The following is a 24,829-nucleotide window of genomic DNA, read 5'->3' on the forward strand; positions in this document are numbered from 1 at the left end:
GGAAAAAGCAGCCCCACATGCAGGACACAAACAAGGGGTCTTCCAAGGTTAAAATTTGAACAATAAGCTGACTGTGAGTGGTCGTATCTGTGTTAGCCGTCTATTAAAGTGCGACTGACAAATGAATGGACACAAACAAGCCTTCAGAGGTCGAATGCTCAGATATAACTACATACTAACCATGCACACAACAGGCCGATTGCCATGCTGATTGCTGCTGTTTCCTCCATGAGCTGCAACATAATGATAGGTGGAGGAAGACGCAGTTTCACTCCAGTAGAGCTCAAGTGTTGGTGGGAGAGACACGTCCACCGACAGCTCTGCAGCACAACAGAGATGTTTTACCAGGGCAGGCTGTGTTCTCTGTATATATTTTAGTCTTGGCATCAAATTCTAACAAAGCAACAGTTTTTCTTAACTCTGGTTGTAGCCAAGTTGTTAAACCTTTTAAAAATAAATTGAATTCTAGAAGACTTGACTTTGAATGATTTGTTAAGAATGACTTTGTTAAGAATGATTTTGTGGGGACTTTGATGTCATTTACAAACAGCTTCATGTGAGCTTCCACTGTTTAAGTAGCCTTCTGCTATTTTTAAAACAAGTAAAAGAGGGATTTTGGTGCCTTGGTCAGTTTTAATCTTATTTGACACATTTTGAAAGATTTGTTGGTAAACACGATTAAAATTCAGATAATTTTTGACTGCAGCAGAGGGATATAAATGCTGAAGAACAAAATGATTCTTCCAGTGAGCATGTGCTGGGATTTTTATTTAAGTATTTTGTAGTTCGCATTAGGTCGACAAAAAGTTAAAGTTGAAGTATTTGCACTATGTACCTCTCTATACGTACAGTAGAGTTTGATGCTGGCGGAGGACTCACATGGTATCCCAACTTTGTACCTGCGTACATGGGATTTACCGGAAATTATCTACTTACTACTCGAAATGCAGAATACAAAAGCACATCTTGATAGAAACGCTCAGGTTGACCGTTGTGAATTGCCAGGATTGGTATAATTATGAATATCCTTACATGTATAACTTGAAAAAGCTGTATAGCTTGATAACGTACTGTTGTTTATTGTTTTTTTCGGATTTATTTTGAATTATGGCATCTTTCCAGTTATTCCAAAATAAAAAATGTTTTTCTTTTAACAAGTTGCTAGGTAAAGTGATTCCAGTCTGTAGTATAATTTTAAGAGTTTGATGCTGTTTTGATGATTATCTGCATTATATTGTGTATCACAATTATTTTGGCCAGGATAACCGTGATATGACATTGTCATTTGGTCCCATGCCAACGTCTGACCATAGGTGTTGCCAAATCAATCTAATCTGAATCTTTTAAACTGTAAATTCTTATTCTTAATAGTGATAGGCATGAAAGGAAAAAGTGCTGCAAAATGAAGAAAGTTAGGAAATCCTTTCCACGCTGGATCTACAGATTTACTTGGCTCTTCAGCCAACTGTGCAGTAACTCGTGATTGCAGATATTTTGTTTGTTTTTTATTTTTTTGCTGGGTATACTATTACATAACACTTGGGGTTATCTCAGTTTGCATCATTTTTACACATCAAAGCCAGGCAGTTACCGAATCCATCATTGTCACCAACTATGTAGAACTGAACTTTTGTTTGATGTTTTTATGCGTATATGCCTGTTTTTGCCTAACCATTTGCACATGATTTTCCAAATGTAATTGATTTAGAAGTCTTATTTTGGCTACTTCTCCAATGAGACAAATGTAGTCTGATTTTGGGAAGGATGGGAACTTCCAACTGATCTCGCACACAAACACGTATCAGGGCCGTAACCCCAAGACATGCACCTGACTGTAGCTCTGAGGTTAAGTCACCTTAAAGCAGTATTTGTACTGTTGGAACACTTTTGGTTCAAGTTAAGGATCAGCCAGTCTCCCAAAAAACCTCCATGTGATCTAGTGTCACCATTAGTATTTATGATCAGTTATCCTCAAACTCACCATATTATTATATTAATAATTATATAGTATAGTATAGTAATGGTTTTATATCTGCTATTAACTGATCCTTTCCTAAGACAATTGCACACTGTAATACTGTGCAAAAATGTATTCTAAAGCTCATCCAATGCTGATACAGTATGTGGATTCAGATGTCTAGGTTGATCTAAAGTCTTTCTCCAATGTCATTGAAATTTAAGTTCAAAGTTTCTCCTTTCTGTTTTGACATAATATTTTCTTTCTTAGCTACCGGGGAGACACAGTGACAAAAAGTACTAAAAAGACCCTTGGAATGCACTTTTTGCACAGAATAAGGAACTGTATCCCCCGTGACTTACATTATTGTATTAGGAGGTGATCTCTCATTCTTTCAGTATGAACAGAGGCAGTTGTAAAGCAACCAAAAAACATGTATTTATGTCCTTTGGTATATGAGTATTGTTTTAGGACATATGTTCTTGAAACGTTGGCCTTGTTTTTTAAATTTTATTTCTGAAAAGAATACTTATTCATAAGTCAAGGACCAGGCAGTGGTGATGGATAAATATAATTTTATGTAATAAAGGTCCAGTGTGTAGGATTCAGGGAGAATTATTGGAAGAAATGTAATATAATATTTATATTAAAAAAAAAAGAAAGCTTAATCACCTGAAAATACGAACCGTGTTTCGTTACCCTAGAATGAGCCTATTATATCTACAGAGGCAACAAGCCCTCTTCCACAAAGTCTGTCATGTTTCTACAGTAGCCTAGATTGGACAAAACCAAACACAGGCTCTAGCTGGGGCCTTTTGTGTTTTTAACATTTTAATTGTCCCTCGTCGTTTTTCTTTTAAATGCTTAGTATGACAAGGTATATTATGTTCACTGCAAAATGTAACCCCACTGCCAAATGCCACTAATTCCTACATACTTGACCTTCAGAGTGGCTCACTTCCAATTTAGTATTGCACTTTCATCAAGTGTGGGGACATATAAGAGAAAGAATAATCAAAGAATGGTCAAATTGAAGCAGCAGAGGCAGCGATATGTACAGTTTAAGTCTGGCTATTAGTCATGGTTCTAAAACACTGGATCCTACAATTGGTAGCATGTAACTCAATAACATCTTTTGTCAGGCCCACCACATGTTTATTGTCAAATGTTTGAAGTCTTGATCTCAAACCGACATAACCCTAATGACATTCTCATGGTTTCATGAGACTTAAAACGCTTCCTCACAGGCATTATCTTGCTGTTTCTACAGTGTGAGTAGCTCAAACCATGATACATTTACTAAACTTAACGTCTAAAATTGGTTGAGCTCTAGTAGTCTAGCTCTAGTCCTGTTTTTACAGGTCTTGAGGAGTTCTACTGCATATGTGAACAAAGAAGTATAAGGCCTTTTGTGGCAGCAGAGGAAGCTGTATGGAATCTGATACATTTTCTCCAGATATGTCACTCAGTGGCTAAGTTGCATTGTGGGTAATGGAGGTTAGCATTGCACTCCTATAACACTGTGGGACTCATTATGGACTATTTAAAACAAATAATTCAAATCAATACAGCAGAACCATAGATTTCGCACTTTTCATCCCTCAAATTCTTTTCCGTTTTCAAAACCTGGCACCTACATTACCCAAAATGCAACTAAGCCACTAAGTGACATCACTAAAAGCAATTTATCAGATTACATTCAGCTTCCTCTTGACCCGAAAGTCTTTATATTGCTTTATTCATGTATGCAGTTGCACCTGTAAATACATACTGTACAATGTGTAAAATAGGCGGAGTTACCCTGAAGACAAAACACAAATATATTCTACCAAACTAGAAAAATACTGTAAATCTCGTGCTGAAAAAGACACAGGAATGAACTCTCAATCTGTCGTTGTGCAGAGCTGCCGGTTACAGTACATTATTCTTATTTAAAAACAGGTCCTGGATAGCCTTTGAGAGTACTTCAAAACACTTCCTGAAGCTGTTTCAACGTGACACTGTGATTAGCTCTGTTGTTCAAAACATTGTGTTCCTGTGGGCTGATTTTTAATGTGGTGGCCTCCAGTCTTTATAATGCGCTCTTGGTTATTTATCAGTGCTGAGTGTGAGTGAGGTGGTGCTTCACCCGCTGTCCTTACCCCTGGGCCATGTGGGGGACTGGCAGGAGGTGTGTGTGTGTGTGTGGTGGTGGGGGGGAGAGTACCTCCACTGTGTGTCAAGGCATGTTGAGGAATGCAGCTTCTTCTTAGTTCAGTCATAAACAGCCTTATTATCGCTACAAATATCAATCCCCGCTGTCAACTGGAGGATCTCCCGGTTTTCCACAAATATCTGTTTCTCTGTCTTCCTGTCTGCTCTGCTTTTGCCCCCTCCCATCATGAATGTCAGTTTCCTCTCTGTGCTCCGGACATGCACGGGGCATACTAAGCAGATGACATAGGAGGTCTGAGGGTAACGTATTCAACTCGGCGCTGATTTTATGTGTGGGTGTGTGTTCCTTAATGGCAAGGGGTCTCCCTCTGCAGCCGTGCCTCCGCATTCGTCCAAGTGTGTGTGTGTGTGTGTGTGTGTGTGTTTGTGTGTGTATGTCTCAGCCCACAGCAGTGTGGGTGGAATAGAAATGATCCGACGGTGGGTGGAAAAGCAGAAAAAGAGGAGGGGGGAAACGGAGAGGCTGGGCCAGGGAGAGGCGATACAGAGGGAGGAGGAGGGGGGATGAGGGAGAGAGGGCGAGAGGGAAGGGGGAATCTAGCGACAGCGACATTCTGTAGCGGTTTGGACATTTGAAAGCCGTCAAGCTTTGCCGCTTCGTCTCTCTGCACGCACGCAGGCACACACACCCACACACACACACACACACACACCCACACACACACACACACATTCAACAGCTGATGACAATGTGTGCTGAGGGAAGGTCTCACATGCAGTGCTGAGGATTACTTGTCTCTTCCTTCATGGAGCAGCAAACTTTGAGCGTGGATTCTGAAACGGCTGCTGATCCTGTGAGTTAACGAGCTGTGTGTGTGTGTGCGTGGGTGCATGTGTGTGACCGTGAGAATTTGTGTGTCTGCGTGTGTGTGTTTGCTCTCCCTATATTGATGCAGCCTATATATGATCCCCCTGATGACTCCCTTGCTTCTGTCACATATAGCATGCAGGCAACGTTACACAATCGTGACTGTTTTAGACCTACAGTGCTCGAGCGGATGATTCTTTCAGCCAAACAAATTCTACAGATAGATGTATTGTCATCTTAAATTTGAAACATTTTCAAGCTTTATATGTCAAACAAAATCTCATCAAAGTCTCCTGGTTAATGCCAGGGCTCTCTTTTTTTGTTGCTGTTCCTGCAGAGCTGTCAAGTCATGCTGGTCATCCAGTACATATTTATTTTGGGTTAGGATGAATGAAATGTCCTGAAACTTTTTTGCAAGGCCTATCTCTGGAATGACAGATCATGTGACACGTGCGGGCCAATCAACAGGGTCTTTTTTTAGCTGTGTTGAGTTAAAGGGAAACCTGTTGATTCTTTGGTTATAAAAGTGTTTTTTGTTTTTGTTCCATGGGTTTCAGGGAGTATTATTGTGATGAAGATGTTCGTCCGATGTGTTAATGCAGTTTTCTTTTTAAATGTGTGTCGGTGTATGTTCAATTACATTGTAAAAATACTTAAATTAATTAGTTGTCAAATGTAAAGTCACTTGCCAACTATTTTGACAATTGATTAATGGAATTTGTAATTTTTAAGTAAAAAGAGTCATAATTCTCTTATTTCAGCATTTCTGCTATGAACATTTTCTGGTTTCTTTACTCTACTATGACAGTAAACTGAATATTTTTGGGTTGTGGACAAAAGGAGACATTTTAGGAAGCTTCTTCTTCGGCTTTGGGAAACACTCATGGACATTAACAGCCCTCTCCTGAAATGTTACAGAACAAAAAAGTAATTGATTAATCAAGGAATTAATCAACAAATTAAGTGATGGTGAAAATAATCATTAGTTGCAGCACTTCCTCTAATAGGTCAGTAGTGGTGTGTGGATTGGTGTGTGAGCGTATGCAATTCTGCAGGTTTTTTAACACTCTTGTGGAAAGCAGCACAGGACATTATTTCACTAAACACAGCAGTGAGAAAAGAGCAGCCTGCGAGCCCTTTGACCTAACACAGACACACACACACACACAGACACACACACACACATACACACACATAAAAAACACTCATTCACATACTGAATAAGCACACCCAAAGATAAGAACCTGCAGACACATTTACTCCTCTGTTTGTGTGTGTGTGTATTCTCACTGTGTGTGCTCCTCGTGATATACCCTGGGAGCAGAGAACGTTGGGGAAGGAAAATCAGATGATGGGACAGGATCAACGCTGCTCCTGTACACGAAAACACCTCAGGAGGCCAGGAGTCATATCAGACGTAACTCTGATTTTAAACAAACACAAGCGCTCCTTTTTATCTCCGTCGAGTGTCAGATGGGTACAGTTTACCACATCAGCACAATCAAGCTATGTCATGTGAGTTGCAGCACTGTGTATCAACTTAAAAAGTGGAGACAAAATGGGAGAAAAAAACGTACCAGTCTGAGGCTGTAGTTTGCAGCAGCTGTTAAGCAGACATCCTGTGAAGTGTTTTTCACTCAGTCTGTGGGTGAAGGTCTGCTTCTGACCACTGTTCCTCTTTACTGCTGCAGTTTTCCTGTTTGGAATGAGTCATCATGATTTTCAAGATTTCTCCTCTTTCCTTCTTTGCATAATTTTGCAGTTTGTGGCCGGTGCAACCCCTGTAAATCACCGCTTTAACACATGCAAGTCATCTTCAGTTGAATATCAAACAGCAGCATGTGTCATCTTTGATGATGATCTGACAGTCGCCAGTTTTATAAATGAGCATACATGAGACAGCATACACAGAGAGGCCAGATGTTCACTGCTTGAGTTAAAGGTTTTATATGTTGATCTTTTGAATAAGATTACAGGTGTGTGTGTGTGTGTGCGTGTGTGTGCGCGCGCAAGCTGGGGCCCTTTGCTGCATGTCTGCAAGCCTCTCTTTCCCCCATTCCTTGCCACTCTTACCCTGTCTTATCAAATAAGAAAGGAACAAAAAGCTATTTATGCTAACGCACAGTATGGATCATTACTAACTCAGATCATCTAACCCATTACTGGTCAACCATCTCATGATGATTCGTGGGTCTGTAGCAGAAATGGAAAAGGAAATCAGAAGTTTTCTCCTCCTTTGCTCTATTCAGTGCCTTACCTCCATCCTGTAAGCAGAGGGCAGTGTTGAGTTTTGTTAAATCACAGTGGTTGCGTTTAAGGCAGAGAAACAGAGAGATGATAAACTATTTTCTGTACGGAAAATATGGTTCTTTCGACAGAGCTGGGTTGAGAGTGAGTTGATACAAGCCCCTCAGTTTCATGTATTTATTTTTCGTTTTAATCGTTGGTTAAACCTTTAAGGTAAACCACCTGTTGATTCCTCCTGTGTTCTCTCATATACTTCATTGAAGACCTTGTGTTCAGCTCACTCTTTCCAAACATCTGAACTTTTGGATTGTTCCACATTGTGATAATGATTTGCAAAAGTTAAAAAAAGACTTAAAAATGTGTCACGTACATAGGTTGGACAATATGTTGATACAATGAGATCATAGAAATGTGAATTTGGGGGAATTTTGCTGACTGTTCATAGCCAGTTAGCTAAGCCTGTTATCTGTGGTTGTATTAGTCTGTGGCGAGCAATGTTCCGGGTATAACCGAGTCTAGGGTTGCACCAATATTCTTTTACTCATTAATTAATTAATTAATTCATTTATCTAACAATTAAGGTATTGATAATTCTAAACATTTTTTATACTCAATTAATATAACAATTAGTTTAGCCCAAATAAACATGCCAGTCACATGTCTCTGTGTTCCTATTGGCTAGTTTCACAGCCTCCACATCTGTTTTTTGTTCTGCGCGACAACGGCAGTTCAAAATGCAATTAAAAAAATTGGAATTTATGAATACAGAGACAAAAGTGCGGTGTTTGTCAGTTAGTAGTTAATACGTGATTTATTGACTGATTGATTTACAGTACTGGGCTGCTAGTATTTTCAGCTAAGTTGTGGGAGCTTTTGACAGGCTCCACGGTTCACCATTGCTTTAAAAAAAATAATAAGATATGGTCGATTGGAGTAAGTGGAGATGACGCAACTCAAGAGCTCTTGTTCTGCGTGCGTGCCTTTGCTTCCCTCAGTCAGTCAGAGCCCCGAAGCCCTGCCCTGCAGTGATGCGACAATGCTTACAGTATATCAAAGGGGCCCTGCTACACTGTCAGATGAGTGGCTTGTTGTTTGCTTGTTTATTAAAAGTATATGAAAAGTGCTGTGTGCGAAACAACTTAACACTCGACATTGCTCCTACTTCAGCAGTCCTCAGCAGTACACTTGCAAAGTAGGACATAGATAATATCAATGGTTCTCGAGATATGTGAAGGATAGACAGAAAGATAGACAGACAGACAGACAGACAGACAGACAGAGAGAGATTTATTTCTTTATGGTAAGATGATAGTAATAATAAACTTCACTAATGTAGCACATTTCTTAACAAAGCTTCAAAGTGCTTAACAAGAAACAAAGCCAGACAAGGCACCTAAAATAGGAACAAAATGAAGATCGATTACACTGAAATAAAAACAGTATAAATACAAGCGTGTATTAAAAGAGCAAGATGAGATTTTATAAGAGGCTAGGGACTCTTAAAGCGTGTCTCAGTTCATTAGGAGAGTTCCATAGTTTAGGGCCCCTTGTAGCAAAAAAACCTAATCATCCTCTTATACTAATTGTGACAGGAGAATAACCAGCAGGGCTCCATCCGCAGATCTCAGCCGTCTACTCCAGAGGGAACATAGAAGATCAATAAATCAGAAATGTACATAGGGGCAATGACATTTAATGCCTTAAAAGTGAGCAAAAAAAAGTGAGAACATTTTAGAATCAATTTGAAATCTAACAGGGAACCAGTGGAGCAAGGCAAGCATGAGGGAGATGTGTTTATACCTCTGTGATTTAACCCCTTATATCTCGTCCCAGTGAGACATTGGAGGGAACCCCGGCTGATTCCCCGAGTATAGTTATTTTATATATTAACAGTCTGGAAAAGAGTCACAGCTTATGATACCACTTATTTAGTGTGTCAACATGTTTCCAACACAGACAAATGGCATCTGCAATGACGGAAAAACAGTCAGAAAAATACATTTTAACCATGTAAATCGTGGCTGGTTTGCTTAAAATGGCGGTAGAGAAATGCACACCAGAATTGCTCAGTGTTAACTTTTAACATGTGTCGTACGTGTGTGTGTGTGTGTGTGTGTGTGATTCTGTGCGTAGTCCTGTTGTAATACTGTCATCTGATATCTGCAGAAGAGAACATTTCCCTTTTATGTTGAACTACCCTAGAAAAGGCCGTGATCTTATGTACACGCACACACACACACACACAAAGGAAACAGAGCTGCTTGGCTAGATCACAGGAATGAGGGCTAAAGAGTGGAGCGAGATATGAGAAATCTCCTCTCCTCTTTTTTCTTCCCCTTTTCTCCTCCTCTGCTCTCTTCCTCTTCTCTGCAGGATGTGGATTTAGCCAACTTAAACTTTGTCACATCCCTCTCATCCTGTGCTGGCGCCCGGTACCTCTCTCTACCCCCTCTGTCGACTGATGTGTTTTGGGCTGAACTTGAGCCCAGGTTACTCATACACCACTCATTGTTCTTCCTGCCCTGTCAAAGATGTGTACAGTAGACCAGTGAGCTGTTCTAGAATTAAGAACCCGAATAATGTAGCTCTCGAGGTACATTTGATTAGAATTGGTTCAACCAGGCAAACCTTAATGTGTTAAAACTGAAGGCTCCACTGGGCGGCCTCCTCAGCATTAGAAGCCCTGGTAATTAGGGCTTTGGCAGCGCTGTCCGACTCACTGTGTGTGTGTGTGTGTGCGTGCGTGCGTGCGTGCGTGCGTGCGTGCGTGCGTGTGGTGTGGTGTTAGTGGTGGGGGGGACCGATGTTGCTATGATACTGCGACGTGAAAGGTTAACATTAACTTTAACAACAATATGGCACTGCATTTGAGGTCTATGGCCTCGAATGGTGCTTGTGGGGCTGAAAAGAGGCCAGGGAAAATGTCATGTTTTGTTTTCAAAGTGACACTTTTCATTAGAAATACTGAGAGAAAATGGTAGGGGACGTACAGTAGCTCACATAGGTCTGAAAGTTTACTGGTTGTCTCGTGTTTTGAGAGGTTCTATGATGTTTTTGCTTCTTCTGGAATAAAACTTCAACACACTGTTTATTCGCAATTGAAAAACATTCATTGCAAGTCCAGCTCAGAGAATAAAGACAAGTGGAAGTGATCACAGTTTGCCACGGTATGTGAGGAGTATGGCACACATACAACAGTGTTATGAACACTGATCAGTTGATTCTTAAAATGCTGCGTTGCCAACTTGTAAATGTTAAATGTTGAATTTATATAAAAACAAAACTAATGTAGAATTAATTCAGCGATCATATTTTGGGGGAAGTTGTTGTATGCCGGCCAAAATGTGTAGTTTTACAAGATCATAAGCTAACCTTAAATAACTGGACGTGGTGTCGCATTATAAACCACTTGACTTGAACACTGCATATCTCAGTAAGAAAGCTTCATGATGGAGACAGAACAACAGATAACAGGTTCTATGGTAGCAGGTGATTTGGTGTGAAAGCAGCATCCTCAAAAAGCTCAGATGAACACAAGCAACGATGGTGGGAGGTTCACCACTTTGTGAAACGCGTGATATAAAGGATCATGGGTAAATTGTATTATTATACGGCTTGGGAACAGTTTGTGTAACCGCTGTCGGTAAATGCAGTTCAACACAAACACAAACATACAAATGCTATCTGCTATCTGCTGGCCCCAGACCAGATCAAACAGACATTTTTACTGGATGTGTTTTCTTGTCACTGTGTTTCTACCCGTGACCTCATCAGAGTCATAGACAGTGGCATCAAAAATACCGACTGTGGAGGTACTGTATGGGAGAAGGTGTAACAGAAACACTTAGTCTTCTTTGCCAAAACAGGAAATTAGGGGGAGCTAGGTGTAGGCTCAAGGCCATACAGACAAATTCAATTGCAGCCTTTGTGTGTGTGTGTGTGTGTGTGTGTGTGTGTGTGTGTGTGTGTGTGTGTGCTGAAGTACGCAGGTCTGTCCTGTGAAGTGCCTTTTGTTAGCTTCAGTTGACCTTTTAACAAACCTGCAGACATTTCATTGATGTTTTCAAAACTGACACTGTAGATTAAACCCTCTCTTCTTCCTCCTCGTTTCTCTTTTTATCCTCCTTCTTTGCTTATAGTACACATAGCAAGGACGACAATTTATTTCATAAATCATTGGAAAACATTAGATCAAACCTAAACCTCTCTAACTGTGATTTGAACGGGGAGGAGTAGGAGGTGGGTGGAGAGGTAAAGGCTGTGCTGAAGCCTGATTGGCAGACTCACCTTTGTTCCTTCCTCCTTCCCTATGACTGATGCCCAATGGGGGCGTGTCACTATGGAAACAGTGTGTGTGTGTGTGTGTGTGTGTGTGTGTGTGTGCGTCTGCGAGAGAATGGAACTTCCTACTCAGTCTGTCAGCTAAGTGTGTGGAGGAGTGTGTGTGAGAAAGGGAGGGAGAGGTATATGATACAGTCAGAGAGAAGAGTTAATTTACCGAACGCAACTTTAGCACATCATTCTTTCGGGGTGTGTGCGTGACAGATGTGCTGAGGCATGGCTCCGTGCAAGTCAGCGGGCTGCGTGAATTTCCTGCCTTAAATAGCTCTGTCAGCGAGAGCACATGCGAACGCGACTGTTTTCATGTGCGTTTTGCGTGGTCCAGATATGTAGAGCGAGCAGTCAGTGGGGTTTCCTCCTGTGTGAGAGGAGAGCAGAATGAGCCTGAGGAAGAGGCTCTCCTTCAAGCGGGTCTGGAACTTCAATACAGTGAGTAGTAGCCACACACACACACACTTGCAAGAGAGTGAGAGTGCATAACCTGCTGGACTTTTTTTTTTTTTTTTTCCTAAGCAGGAGAGACTTACTTACTCATGTACGTATGTCTAACTAACACAGGGTTTGAAATATTCCAACATTTTCTGATTGAGTCTGGCTGTGATGCTGCCAAAGTGCCACAAGTGGAAAAAGTTAGCAGCCACATCAAAAATTCAGCAGCAATTTTTTCTGACATTAATTTCCTACCCGGCTTTCCCTCTGTGCAGTTACTGACAAAAAAAAATATCAGAGGATGAAATGGCACAGGGACAGAGAAGTTACGCGTAGTGAGCACGCAATTCATTGCAGGTGACAGTGCATACCAGTGTTGTTGGACTCACTGCAAACGAATACGACAGGGTCAGATGGAGGAAAGAGAGGACTATTACCTATAGCAAAGTACACAGAGAGAGAGAGGAATCCATTACCTTCAGACCATCCGAGAGAGGGAAAATACAGAGATGGGAGGGGAACATGTAAGACAAGTGGAGATTAATGAAGACAAAATAAAAGAAGCGGAGAGGGCGAGAGGAAAGAAACTGTCCGAAAAGTTATAGCGAACAAGTCTCCCTGAAAGAAAGGACACGGTGGCGGTGGCAGACTGGGAAAGTGTGTGTAAAGGTGAGACAGAAGGAAAATGAAAAAATGGAAGACTAACAGGAGTTTGAGACAGCTCTGGGCTGTTTCCCTTCCTCTCAAAGCCAGATGTGTTTTGGGTCAGAGTGAGAGATGTAGAGAGAGAGAGAGGAAGAGAAACAGAGGTAGAGACAGAAGCCATGAGACAAATGGAGGCAAAGAGAGAACAGACCTCTTTTTTTTTTCTTGCCTCTGTGAGTCATATGGTTTATACATTTAAACTCAAAGCTTGTCTGGTGTGTGCGTTTTGTGTTCGAGAAAGTGAGAAAAAAAAAACAAACGGCTGTGAGACAATGGAGAGGTGATCTGACAAGGCTCTTCCCTTTTATTGTGGAATTTCACTTAATTTGGCGCGTCGTCTGGCAGATGTGAGTGTGTGCAAACAGAGGTATTTGATCAGATTTGTATTGTGTTTACATCTTGTTCTCCCTCCCCGTGTCTGTGTGCGTTGAAGGCAAGGAGCCAACTAAAGCAAACATTTATCACCGGCTCAGCCTCTGAGTCACATCTCCTGTGTGGCTCTATTGTACGGAAACAAACATTATCTGCATTCCTTCCTTTCATAGAGAGTGGATATTGATTCCTGAATACACTGCAGGGATTTAGGGCCTTTATCCCAGAATTCCAAGGACGGTCACAGAGGGTTTCACTCTGGAAAGAAATGAAGTTTTTAAATGTCTCTGGGAACGGTGAGACTGTGGACACACAGGGTCCATTGACACAGAGTTTGTTGATCGTTGCATGTTTGTTTATTCCTTGATTTTAGTCAGTTATGTTTTGAAAAATCTTCCTGAAAATCCTCCCTTTTTTTTTGTCAGGAAGTGATCCGATCTGTCTTCATCTAAGGGTGGCATGCAGGTTCGTCACCCATGCTCTCGCCTTGCGTAGCCTCATGTGCCTCAATTTTGGATCGTTTAACTTAATCAGCTTGTTCTCCTCATCCCATCCTCTCCAAGTTAAGCTAACGCTAAGCGGTTTCATGGTTGCCAATCCTGGCAGGGTGACTCCACTCTTCTCAATGGCAGCCACTATTCACCTCATATTCAAAAGTAAACACCCAGGCACGCACACATTGAGACTCCTGGCGCAACAGCTTCCTCCTCAGCTGGAAGCGCGTGCGTGTCGGTGTTTGCGTGCGTGCACTAATCTGTGTTGTGAATTCTAAGTCACCTTTAAAGGATAGCATGTGTGTGCTAGTTGTTCAGTTATAGGTGTGGTCTGTCTCTAGTCATGCCAGTGTTCACAGGCACACTTGGAAGGAATGTTCAGTGTCCCTCCATATTTCACTTCATAGTCATCCTTCACCTACACACATCAGATGCGAAGCTCATTCCTTACCAAAGGTGGCAGTTACAGCTGCAGTGATGGAGCCAGGAATAAGGTTCCTGTGGTACAAACAGTCTTGTCTTTGTGCATGTGAGTGCATATGTTATCCCTGACGGTTTCTACCACAGATAGACACTTTTTATTCACTCTGTTGAAGTGTTACTGGCTGCTCTGTGTCTCATCTCATGAAACAGAGTGTCATTTTCCGGGAAATGTCGTCTGCCTAGACGCACAAAAACAGTGAGGGAACATCTTGGAAACTTGAGATCGTAAAGGAGACTTTTTTATGGCCTTTAAAGTATTAATATTATGATAATGGTGAGGACAAGCGGCTGTAAATTGCACCCTGTGTTTTGCCATATTTTGAACCCGACGTCCAGGCTTCATAACAGATGATGTAAGCCACCCCTCTCCCACTTGTCACAGCTAATAAAGCATTTGGGACCTGTACTCACTGTGACCAACCACTCTGTACAGACACACATAAACACACCATTAACAGGCCAGGCATGTGGCTACAAGGTGACATTTTATGTTCAGGGAGCTGAAAGGAGAATGATGTAGGTTGTGCAAACATGTTGTGACCTGTTAGCAAAAAAAAAAAAATCCTGTTTTTAAACTGCACAGAATCCAACAGGTCACTACTGATCAACACAGTCATAATTCAGCACGACACCTAGGCCCCACTGACACCTCTGTCTTGTTGTTTTAGTGGAGAGATCCACATGTAGCAGCAGCAGTGATGAACTAAGCATGAAAAATGAGGCTATAAGATTTATTCACACAGTGTGTGACGACATGTGATTCAGCCATCTTATCTTCTGTTAAAGTGGGTGTGAAAGTGGTTTGTGTTCATTGTATAACAGTCCACAACACTTCCACTGTTTCACTGGTCACAGCACAGGATTTCTCAGAAGACAGAAAAAGTTCTAATGAAGTTCTTCACAGACTTGATTGTATTATTCTGAGATAAAAGATGTAATTCAAGATGCGCCAGCACCCACAGACTAACTGAAGCTCGAAAATGAAGCAACTGCACGAGTTACAAATGGGGCGTCTGAAATGGTTTGACGGTAACACCTTTTACCAACCATCATTATTATCATGATTAAAAAAACAATGACGTGCTTTGCAAACCATTTGTTGGCAGTTGTTTAGGGTTTATAAACATTAGTTTCAACTTTATAATGGCCGTTCAAATAAAGTTTATAGATGAACGACACAGTATTTATTAAGCATTTACAAAGGGTTCTAAACATCAGTAGCAACTTTATAATAAACAGTTGTCTAAATAAATGGTTTATAAACCATTTAATCGTTTCTTAACAGTGAAATAACTGTTAAGTAAATTGACAATTAATTTGATAGATTTACTGATTTTCAATTGCTGAATATTTACCCGTAAGTGCTGATGAATGATCAATTGATACATCAATAGACATAACATGTATCAATTGATGATAAACCCGTTTCAGTCATTTATCAAGCAAAATGTTCATGGTTCCAGCTACTCAAATGGGAGGATTTGCTGCATGTATATAGTTGAAAATATTATCTCTTGAGGTTTTTGACCATTAGTTGGACAGAAATAACATTTTGAAGGTGTCACCTTGGGCTTTAGGAAATTCTAATGAGCATTTTTTTTTTGCTATTTTATAGATTGATAAATTGCCCTGATTTTTAATTCAGTATTGTTCTGTAATCATTTGCCTTCCACCGTATGTACAGACAGTACATACCGTATTAATACCTAATTTCTGAAAAATAAGTATTTTTACTACTTTTTAAAAGTATTTATATGTCCTTGATGTCCTTGATTAATGACAAAACAAAATAAAGATTGAAAAAAAGGGATCCTTATCCAAATATTGGTTTCTGTTATGGGTTTATTGTAAAAACAATTATGAATACCCACCAATATACTGTATATGATGATCAGTATTAGCCATACAAATACAATATCGGAGTATGTGATGAGTATACATCAAAGTATAAAGCATAGAATCTTCAAACACAGCTCTGTGCTGCGGTGGGGGTGCAGCTTCAGTGCTCCAACTTCAGACTGTATGTAGTGGTGCAAATGTCATTATAAACAGCCAGACTACATGGAGTGGAACACCATAACTTTATGAATTTTGCTGGGCCAACCTGAAATGGCAGACCACTGCAGTAACAACTGAACACCTAAATCAGAAAAAACATCCCAGCTCAGCATGTTTATCCGCGTCAGAGCAACAAAGTCAAATAAATGACTGAAGTACACCTCCTAGTGAGGCAGTGAGTACTGTGACATCATTACACCTTTCCAGTTGTTTCTTATAGCGGACCTAACTCCAATCCCACTCGATTGCTGAAAACTTGATCGTAAGTGCAGGATTTTCTTTAATCCACATTCTTAGGTCTGCTTCTTTTATTTTGCCCTAAAATTCAATGCCAGTTTGGCCAATCCTATACACCGAAGTGTAATAAAGATATTCCTCCTAGAAATGGCTGTCATGCACCATCATAACTGACGGTTTGGGTGCCAAACAAATAATGTGCTGAGATATTAACTGATAAGAAAAAGCCATTAGCTAGAGCTCTGTTTGACTTTTAAGACAAAATGTTGTAACCACACACACATTCTGAGGTTTTACTCAGAACTCTTTTTTTCTACCAACCTTAATCACAGCTATCAGTCATGTGCTAATGTGTCACATTTTGTCTCTGCTGATCTTATCAGTGCATATAATGTCTGATGACGACATAAAAGCCTCATTAGTATGTGTCATCAAACTGTGGACAATAACCGCTGACAATATTGGGGCTTTAATATATCAGAAAATCTCCCACTTTCAGCTACAGTGAGGTTACTAAATTGGAGTGGAAAGTATCACACTTGGGTGTATAAAGTGGCAGGACTTCTTTGTAACATACTGTGCAGGATATTTTGGATATTATAATTTTCTATCATCTAGACATTTTCCAGCTGCATGCTTCAATGTGGACAGGGGCCTTGGGAGACAAGCTTGTGGAGGGAAAGTCTGGAAAACCCCAGTCATTCCCTGTGGGTTGTCAGGAATGACCAGGATCTGCCAGGAGAGGAGGGGGAACACTGCTGGAATGACTGAGGAAGGGTTGAAGGAGGGAGGGAGTGAAACTTGGTAATGAGGGACAGCAGAAGAAAGAGTTGGATGACTGCATGGGGGGAGAAGAACAAACAGAAGGAGGGAGATTGAAAATGGGTTAGAGGGAAGCAAAGAGAGGGAAAGGGAGAGGGGACTTGGGGCCTCGACCAGGGGCCAAACCACTCCACTGCAGAGTACGTCTGGAAGTGATCACGCCAGAGCCGAATAGGGATGGGGAGGGGGTGAACACACACATACATTCACGAATGCAAAATAACACACTCTACATCCAAAAACATCTCCAACAGATGTCAACCACATGCATACAAAGGCTATATAACACACATGTAAAGCACACAGGCACATCAGAGAAGGAATACACGCTGCTGAGATGTGTGACATGTGAAATGTGTGGGGCTCTGACGGACGTACGTATCAGGTAACCAGTTTCCACTGGTGAGGTTTCTGCCTCTGTCATCTTCTCTTGTCCTCTGCGGCGCTTCGACCACAATCAGCTGCTATAAAGTCACATCAAATCTCTTTTCACGCGCCGGTGCCAACCTCTGCTCTTCCAGGGACAGTCTGAAATAGCTAATCCTGGTGATTACGTTTGCTGTGCCATCTGGTCAGGACAGCCGGGCTCGAGTGAGGAAATGGCCAAGACGCACATGAATCAAAGCAGCACATATGCTGCATAGGGAGGGTCAACTTCATTAGATTTGATTAGTTTAAGATGTACATTGAATCTGAGTCAGGACACTACAGGATTTGCTTAACCACAGTGTATATACGAGTGAAGAGTCACTTTGTGAATGTGCACTAAAAGAACAAGTCACTGGAAGAAACCAGGTTGTGATGGAGAATCTGAGTCGGCTTTTACTGTACATTGAGTAACAAGCTTTTGGTCTGAAGGTAGTTCCGTTTTTCCCTCGCAGTTTGACATTGTGAATGTATCGGATTGTACAGCCTACTCTGCAGCTGTGGAAACTGATTATTTAAACCTACATGAAGCTTCTATTTTTACATGTCTGCCAGTTTCAGTTCTAGTCATGTCATTGTGTGTAACACAAAGATGTACTCCCACAAGTAATGATCTTCTCTTTAGAAATGCTTTCAACTCTCACTCAAAATTTAACATTTATTATGTTTGAGCTTCACTGTGAAGAATGATGTATGTGCAGAGTTTGACAGTAGACGGCTATTATCACATCTGTTGCGGAAATATCCATTGTCTTTGTGTTCGTGGATCTCCGATTTTAAGAGGCAGGCCTACGGGCATGATTTGTGTCATCACAAATAGTTTGGAAGCCAGTTCAGGCAGGCCAGTCGGTATGGCCAGTATGACTTTCATATTGGGGGGTGGAGGGGAAGGTGTTGGAGTTGCATGCAGGAAAAGGCTGGCATGCCAGTCACAGCAGTTTGAGGCTTTGTTTCAACATGTTTAAGGAGACCTCTCGACAATTTACAGCCACGTCGGTGTCGAGAGAAACCATATATTTTAGATGATAAGTTGGGACATCTCTAGCTGTGTTTGTTGTGACCAAAACAGGTATTTTAAGCTCAGATATGGTCTTTTCCAACCCTAACCAAGTGGTTATTGTGCCTAAACTTAACCAAACCATAAACACAGTGTCTGTCACAACATAAAATAGAAAACTAAGTCTAAAGAAATCTCAAGTTGCAACATAAAAAATACGAAGTTACAACACTTCATGGTTTGCAGAAATGTTGCATTGTCACCATTTGTGCTGAGGTTGGGTTGATCCTGATCCAGTATTAAACACACGCAAGTGTGATATAAAAAAAATGAAGCCACATACAATGAAAATGACCTTTACAATGACATAGGAGACATCTTGTGTACAGCAGTTTAATTGCATACATGCATATAATATGTAATCTTAATGAGGGGAAAGCCGTCTTGATTTGGTTTCGTTTTGATGAGATATTGAAGATATTTATGTATACACACGGTCGAGAAATGAGCTTTTCCCCTCTTACCAGGGTTTCTCTAATGTTTTACCATATCGCTGCGTGTAAACTGGTCATTGTATATATATTGCATTTTATTAATCAGGTTACTGCAGAAAGCTGAAAGCAAACATGTTTCTTAGGTTCACAGGTTCAGACTCTGCAGATAGACTGGCTCTATCTACTACAGTATAGTGAATTGAAGGCAGTTGCCATGACACCTCTGTCTGATTTCACCCTGTGGGTAACGACAGGGTGTGGACACATCATCATGAGCACCTGTGCAAATGCAGCTCAGTGTTTGGTTTGAATAAAATATCTTCATCTATCTTTTTTTCTGTTAAGAGTTTGCAACAACAAAGCACACACAAACTCTTATTAAATGGCTGGTAAGAGCCCGTCGCATTGCAGTGATAATCAGTGACTGTATTAAGTGTCATTCAACGTACCAAACTGATAGAGAAACTATGTGTTTCCTTTAAAAGGAAGTTGAATCATTTCTAACTGATGACCATACGATAACCCCATAGAAACATCAAGTCATCCAGCAGTCTCCCATGTGTCTGTGCTGAGTAACAATGAGATCATTCAAAGTGCAAATGAAACAAAGAAAATACCCCTCGCCTAGTCTCTCTGCCTATCATATGTGAGTAGTGAGCATAACGCCTGTCTTGAGCAACATAAGTGGTCCGGTTAAACCCTGAGACAGATTCACAGCATGGCTGATGTTAGTTTTGTATTCTGTCTTTGACAAACAACTCTGTCTTTAATTGCTGATCAGCCCCCCTTTCTCATCTCTACCCCGTCCCTCTTTTCTTTCTCTCCCTCTCCCCCTGCCTCTGCTTTGTCTGCTGCTTTCTTTTTGCGCTTTCTGAGTCACAGAGTGTTTCAACTGTGTTCCAGAGTTAGCTACATTACTGATGTCTGTGTCGAATGATCTCATCCCAGCTCAGCATGTCTGGGATAAAAATCACTGCATTGTGTGTGTAGTGTGTGTGTGTGTGTGTGCTATGTTGTGTCTACGTTAGTGAGTTCTGAGTGTCTCATTTCCCTATCTTGACTGGTTTGAATACGTGTCTGTATAAATATCTCTGTTTGTGATTAAATAAGATTCGCAGAAACATTGCAATCACTTCCCTGTGAAATTGGGGGCAGGTAGGCCTCAAAAAGTTCCTCTCTTCACCTCTTCACACGCAGTAAGCCCCACCCCTGTGAGGAGGTTTTCTTGCAGAGCCAGCAGAGCCAGTTCACAGATGATTCAACCCACAGACAAGACAATGAGTGTGGGCGCTAACCTGACTGTGATGTGAAAGTGTGTGTGACAACGGGTCAGGTCCTGTGAGAAAACAGTCAGTTTGTGTCTGTGTCTCCATGTGGCCTAAAGTGCGTGTCTGGGCAGCTGCCTCTTGGCTCTAGTGTGCTGTGTTATTGCGGTTGTGTCATCTGTGTGATGAGGGAAATCCTAATCCATGTTTTTCTGTCTTCCTTTACAGTCTGCTGCAGTCTCCGATGGAGGTGAGTAGATTTGTCCTTACAACATCTGACATTCTCAATATTGTTTTATAGATATGACTTATATTCCTATTTCCTGACTTTATACCCTTGACCACGCTTTACTTGGTTTCCCTTATCCTTCAGTTTTAGAAGCATTTAATGGGATGAAATGATTGGTTTACATTGTTGTCCTCATCTGGCCATGTTCATGTAGTGTACCCCTCATTGATGGATGCTTTCACTACATTCACACAAACAACAGACAGTCTGGTTTGACCTGCTCAACTCCTGCCCCACCTCTGCCTCTGCTCTGCTGAGGTTTTACAGGCTCTAATCCTGACATAGATTTGTAAACATCAAGGCTACACAAGAGCTAGCGGTGGCAAATCATGGATGGACACACAGCAGTGTGGTTCAGACCACATAGTAAAAGGTTAACTGCGTGGTTCTGCATTTACTCCGCTTATTTATACTAGCGATTGTATGAAATAGCAGTGATTGTATGCAAACATCAATTGATGCAACTGATAAGTAGACAAAATGTCTTTATTATCTTGTGTTTTGCTGGGTATGTAGATTAAATTAGTGGTTCAAACCTTTCAGGCATTGATTTTTAATTGGACTGTGTCATATTGGGTTGTTTTTGATGTAAACTGTTGGCGTCCTTTGCGTAATTAGCACGTGCCAACAATAACGAAAGGTCTCCCATTTAGGAGACTTCTAATGGTGCTTTAACACCTTGCAAATGCACATGAAAGACAATCTGTGGCAGACGGGAGATAAAGGGAGGAAGAGGAGGTGAGAAACAGGACAAGCGGGCATAGGATCCATTGCAGACGGGTTTCGAACTGGCTCCAAGTGTTTATGGCCACTTATTCACACCGCATGTCACTGGGTGAGAGGATAAGTTGTTAGTGTGTAAACTGTAGAGCGTGCTCACCCTGCTCACATTTATGTGAATGTGATTTAGGGAGCATGGTAAGTAGTCAGTAGTAGAAGTGTAAATTAAGAGTATAGTAAATGAAATGAAGCCCAAAGGCAGCAAGCTTGAGGTGTCACTCTGTATTTACTGGGCCCGTATTCACAAAGAATCTTAAGGCTAAAAGTAGCTCCTAACAGGCGAATTTAGGAGCAATTCCTCCATCCCATAACGGGCGTGTCAGTCGTAACTTTAGGACTCCTAATTTTTGAAAATAAGAGTTATTCACAAAACATTTTAAGCCTAAAAGTAGCACCTAAATCTGGGAGACCTTAGAAGTATTCCAGAGGACTCCTAACTCGCTAAGACCTGGTCACAACCGAATGTTTTGGACGCTAAATGACAGGGAATTATTAAAACGATGTTGGATGGACTGCGAAGGGATTGAAGTTGTGGTTGAGTTGGTGAGGGATGTAATAATGTTCCCAACCAACTGAAACAATCCAATAACGCTGAGTTAAAATGTTTGGCAACACTCCGATATTTGGCTACGGGGAAAATGCAGCTCTTCGCACAGGACTAGTATAACCTTGGGACCTCAAGTGATTTAGAAATTACCCCACTATATCTGTGTTTCGTGTGGCGCATCAATACACAAATTGTCTTTGACGCATGTTACAATATACTGGACATTGTTGTGAAATGGCCCGGATCAACACACGATTCCCAAATTTTAATGGAGAGTGGTTTGACGCAGCTTTTCAAGCAAATGCCTCTCTTATTGGCAATTCACGTTTTTCATCGCAATCTTCTAATTTGTCATTTTTGTCCGAAGCGTTTTTATTTTGGGGGGGGGGTGTCACTTAATTCTCCTCATAAATACATTTCTTTATCCAATATCTTTTCATAGGCTTTGTCATGGGCTTGTAGGCAACTTCCTAATTTTCACTTCATGCATTGCGTAGCCTAAAGGACTTTTCAATGGGCTGCCCTGTCACTCAACAACCAATCACCGTTGTCACCGCTTCTAAGTGCGTCCTTATAAAATGACATCATCCATAGCAACAGAGAGTTACTTCTAGTTTAGGAGTTCACTGTTTTCATAACAAAAAGTAGGTCTCAGCGGCTTTGTGAATTACTTTTAAGAAACGACTCCTACATAAAAACTTTTAGTCCGATTTAGGAGTACTCCTAACGTTAAGATAAAAGTCTTTGTGAATACGGGCCCTGGTTTTTAACTCCATTATGGGGATTAAAGACGAGCAGTTCCATAAATCCTTTGCTGCTTTGTTATTGTCATTCTTAGATAACGTAAATATATGTTAGAGAAAAGGGACAGTGGTCTGGCAGTTTTATCATACTGCACACTGAGTACAAGAGTCTAGGAACTCATTAACTCAGTTAAGGGTACATGATTCGGTTTTCTCGAGTGTCATGTAAGCGCACTGTTATCTTAGCATGTAAAGGGACCCTGCTCATCTAACAATTTTATGCGAAAGCAGCTCTGATGTGCTTGAGAGTGAGACACACAAATCCAACACAATACGATGGACGAGGGTCTTAGCTTTAATAATCAAAGAATTAAAATCAACGCCAGTAAAGTTGTAATTCTTACAAAGACTTACCTGCCAGTGCCTGGTATGACTATGATTTTACTGTCAAAATACTAGAGATTATGAGTTATTTTGCGAGAGCCTGGATTGGGGGTGGACATAATATGTGATGATATTGATATTGAAGAATGCAGGCAAAAAGCTGTGCAGCATAATCAGTTACACTTTGGATAGTTTAGTATTGATTGGACTGATTTATTGAAAGCAGCTTAATGTGTACAACTCTACTTAAAGCCCACTCACAACTTCAGTGTTCATCACATTCCTTAACTGTTTAATGTTTGACTTGGAACATTTATTTTGAAGTATTTTACTTGAATATTTCCATTTCATGCTTCCTTATATTTCTACTCCTCGCCATTTCAGATGGAAATACTCTACTTTTTACTCAACAATATTTACTCATTTAGCTCTAGTTATTATTAACAAGATTGTTAATGCAAAGATGTCAAGCAGCTTATACATTAGATTGTAGTTGAAATTAGCTCCTCATTCACTGGCTACAATGAGAGATGCTTACACAATAACATGTCACTCATTTTAATCATGTAATGTAATCATTACCTTATTTTGAAATGGGCCATTCCACATCGTGACTGTTTTTACTTTTTGGGTAATGATACTTTTGTACTTTTACTTAAGTACTGAATGCAGGTAGTTTCCTTGAAATAATTTTTACACTGTGGTATAGCTACTTTCATTAAGTAATGAAACCACATGCTACATTTTTATGTTATGTGCTATGTTGTTCTGCCTCATAGACACATGGACACCAATGGAATCAACTATTTAAAGTTTTACCTATTTTATTCAGTGTTGATTTATTCATTGAATAAAAAGTGTTCCTTAAGAGCAAGAGTATTTGAATTGTGCCTAATGTGATCCTATCTCACAGATATTTATTTTATGATCCTTCACAAAAGTCAAGTCGGGGAGAGGCTAACAGATATCTGTCTTGTTCTTTGCTTCTGTCCGTTTGAGCGTATAGCTGTTTGGGGGCTACAGGCCTCATTAGTCTCAGCAGTGGCCTTCCTTTAACAAGCTCCTCATCAATACTGCAGTTTATGAGTGTGTGCTTGTGTGTGTCTGTGTGCACATGTATCAGCCCCCACCACCCTCAGCTGTGAATAATTTATCATCTCAAGGCCTGTGTTTGCTTGTATCACTTACCTACCTGGAAGCCAATAGAGGTGTGTGTGTGTGTGTGTGTGTGTGGGTGTGTGTGTGTGTGTGTGCGGGTGTGTGTGTGTGTGTGAGAGAGAGAGAGAACGTCCAGGCAGGTGCATGTGTGTGATGTGACCTGACTCTCTGTGGTCTCTATGGTTGTCAGCCAGGTTGCTCACAACCAACAGCCTCTCTCTTTCTCTCTTCTTCCTTTTATCCCTCTCTCTCGCTCTCGCTTCCTTTCTGTGATGTTGTCAGATATGAGTGTGTGTATGTGCCCCCTCTTGGACTGTGTGTTCGGCTTGGTGTGTTTGAGTTTGCGAGGGGCCCTGATAGGGTGAGAATGGATGGAGGGGCTTGGACACCCCTCAGGATTCGCTACTTCCCCCGCTGGCACCACACAGGCTCGTACCAACTCTACACAGGTAACTGCTCGACCAAATGTAGATTTTAGTGCACTGGGGAGCAGTAAATCTCACAAACTGACTGTGGAGGCTCTGACGTTGAATATCAGTTTAACTTGAGTTTAATATAGTCACTGAATTTCTTTTAAAG

General features: G+C 41.0%; 1 protein-coding gene across 11 annotated transcripts in view; it reads left to right on the forward strand.

Moving 5' to 3' along the window:
• Nucleotides 1-24,829, forward strand: part of rgs12b (regulator of G protein signaling 12b) — a 50,103-nt gene that overhangs the window by 12,491 nt on the left and 12,783 nt on the right. For all 11 annotated transcript variants that reach the window (XM_030431538.1, XM_030431594.1, XM_030431585.1 and 8 more), the window contains exon 6: nt 20,578-20,599. In XM_030431538.1, the coding sequence (XP_030287398.1) occupies nt 20,578-20,599 (22 nt within the window). The remainder of the gene's footprint in view (nt 1-20,577; nt 20,600-24,829) is intronic.

This window comes from Sparus aurata, chromosome 1 (genome assembly GCF_900880675.1).
Source record: "Sparus aurata chromosome 1, fSpaAur1.1, whole genome shotgun sequence".
Lineage (NCBI taxonomy): Eukaryota > Metazoa > Chordata > Actinopteri > Spariformes > Sparidae > Sparus > Sparus aurata.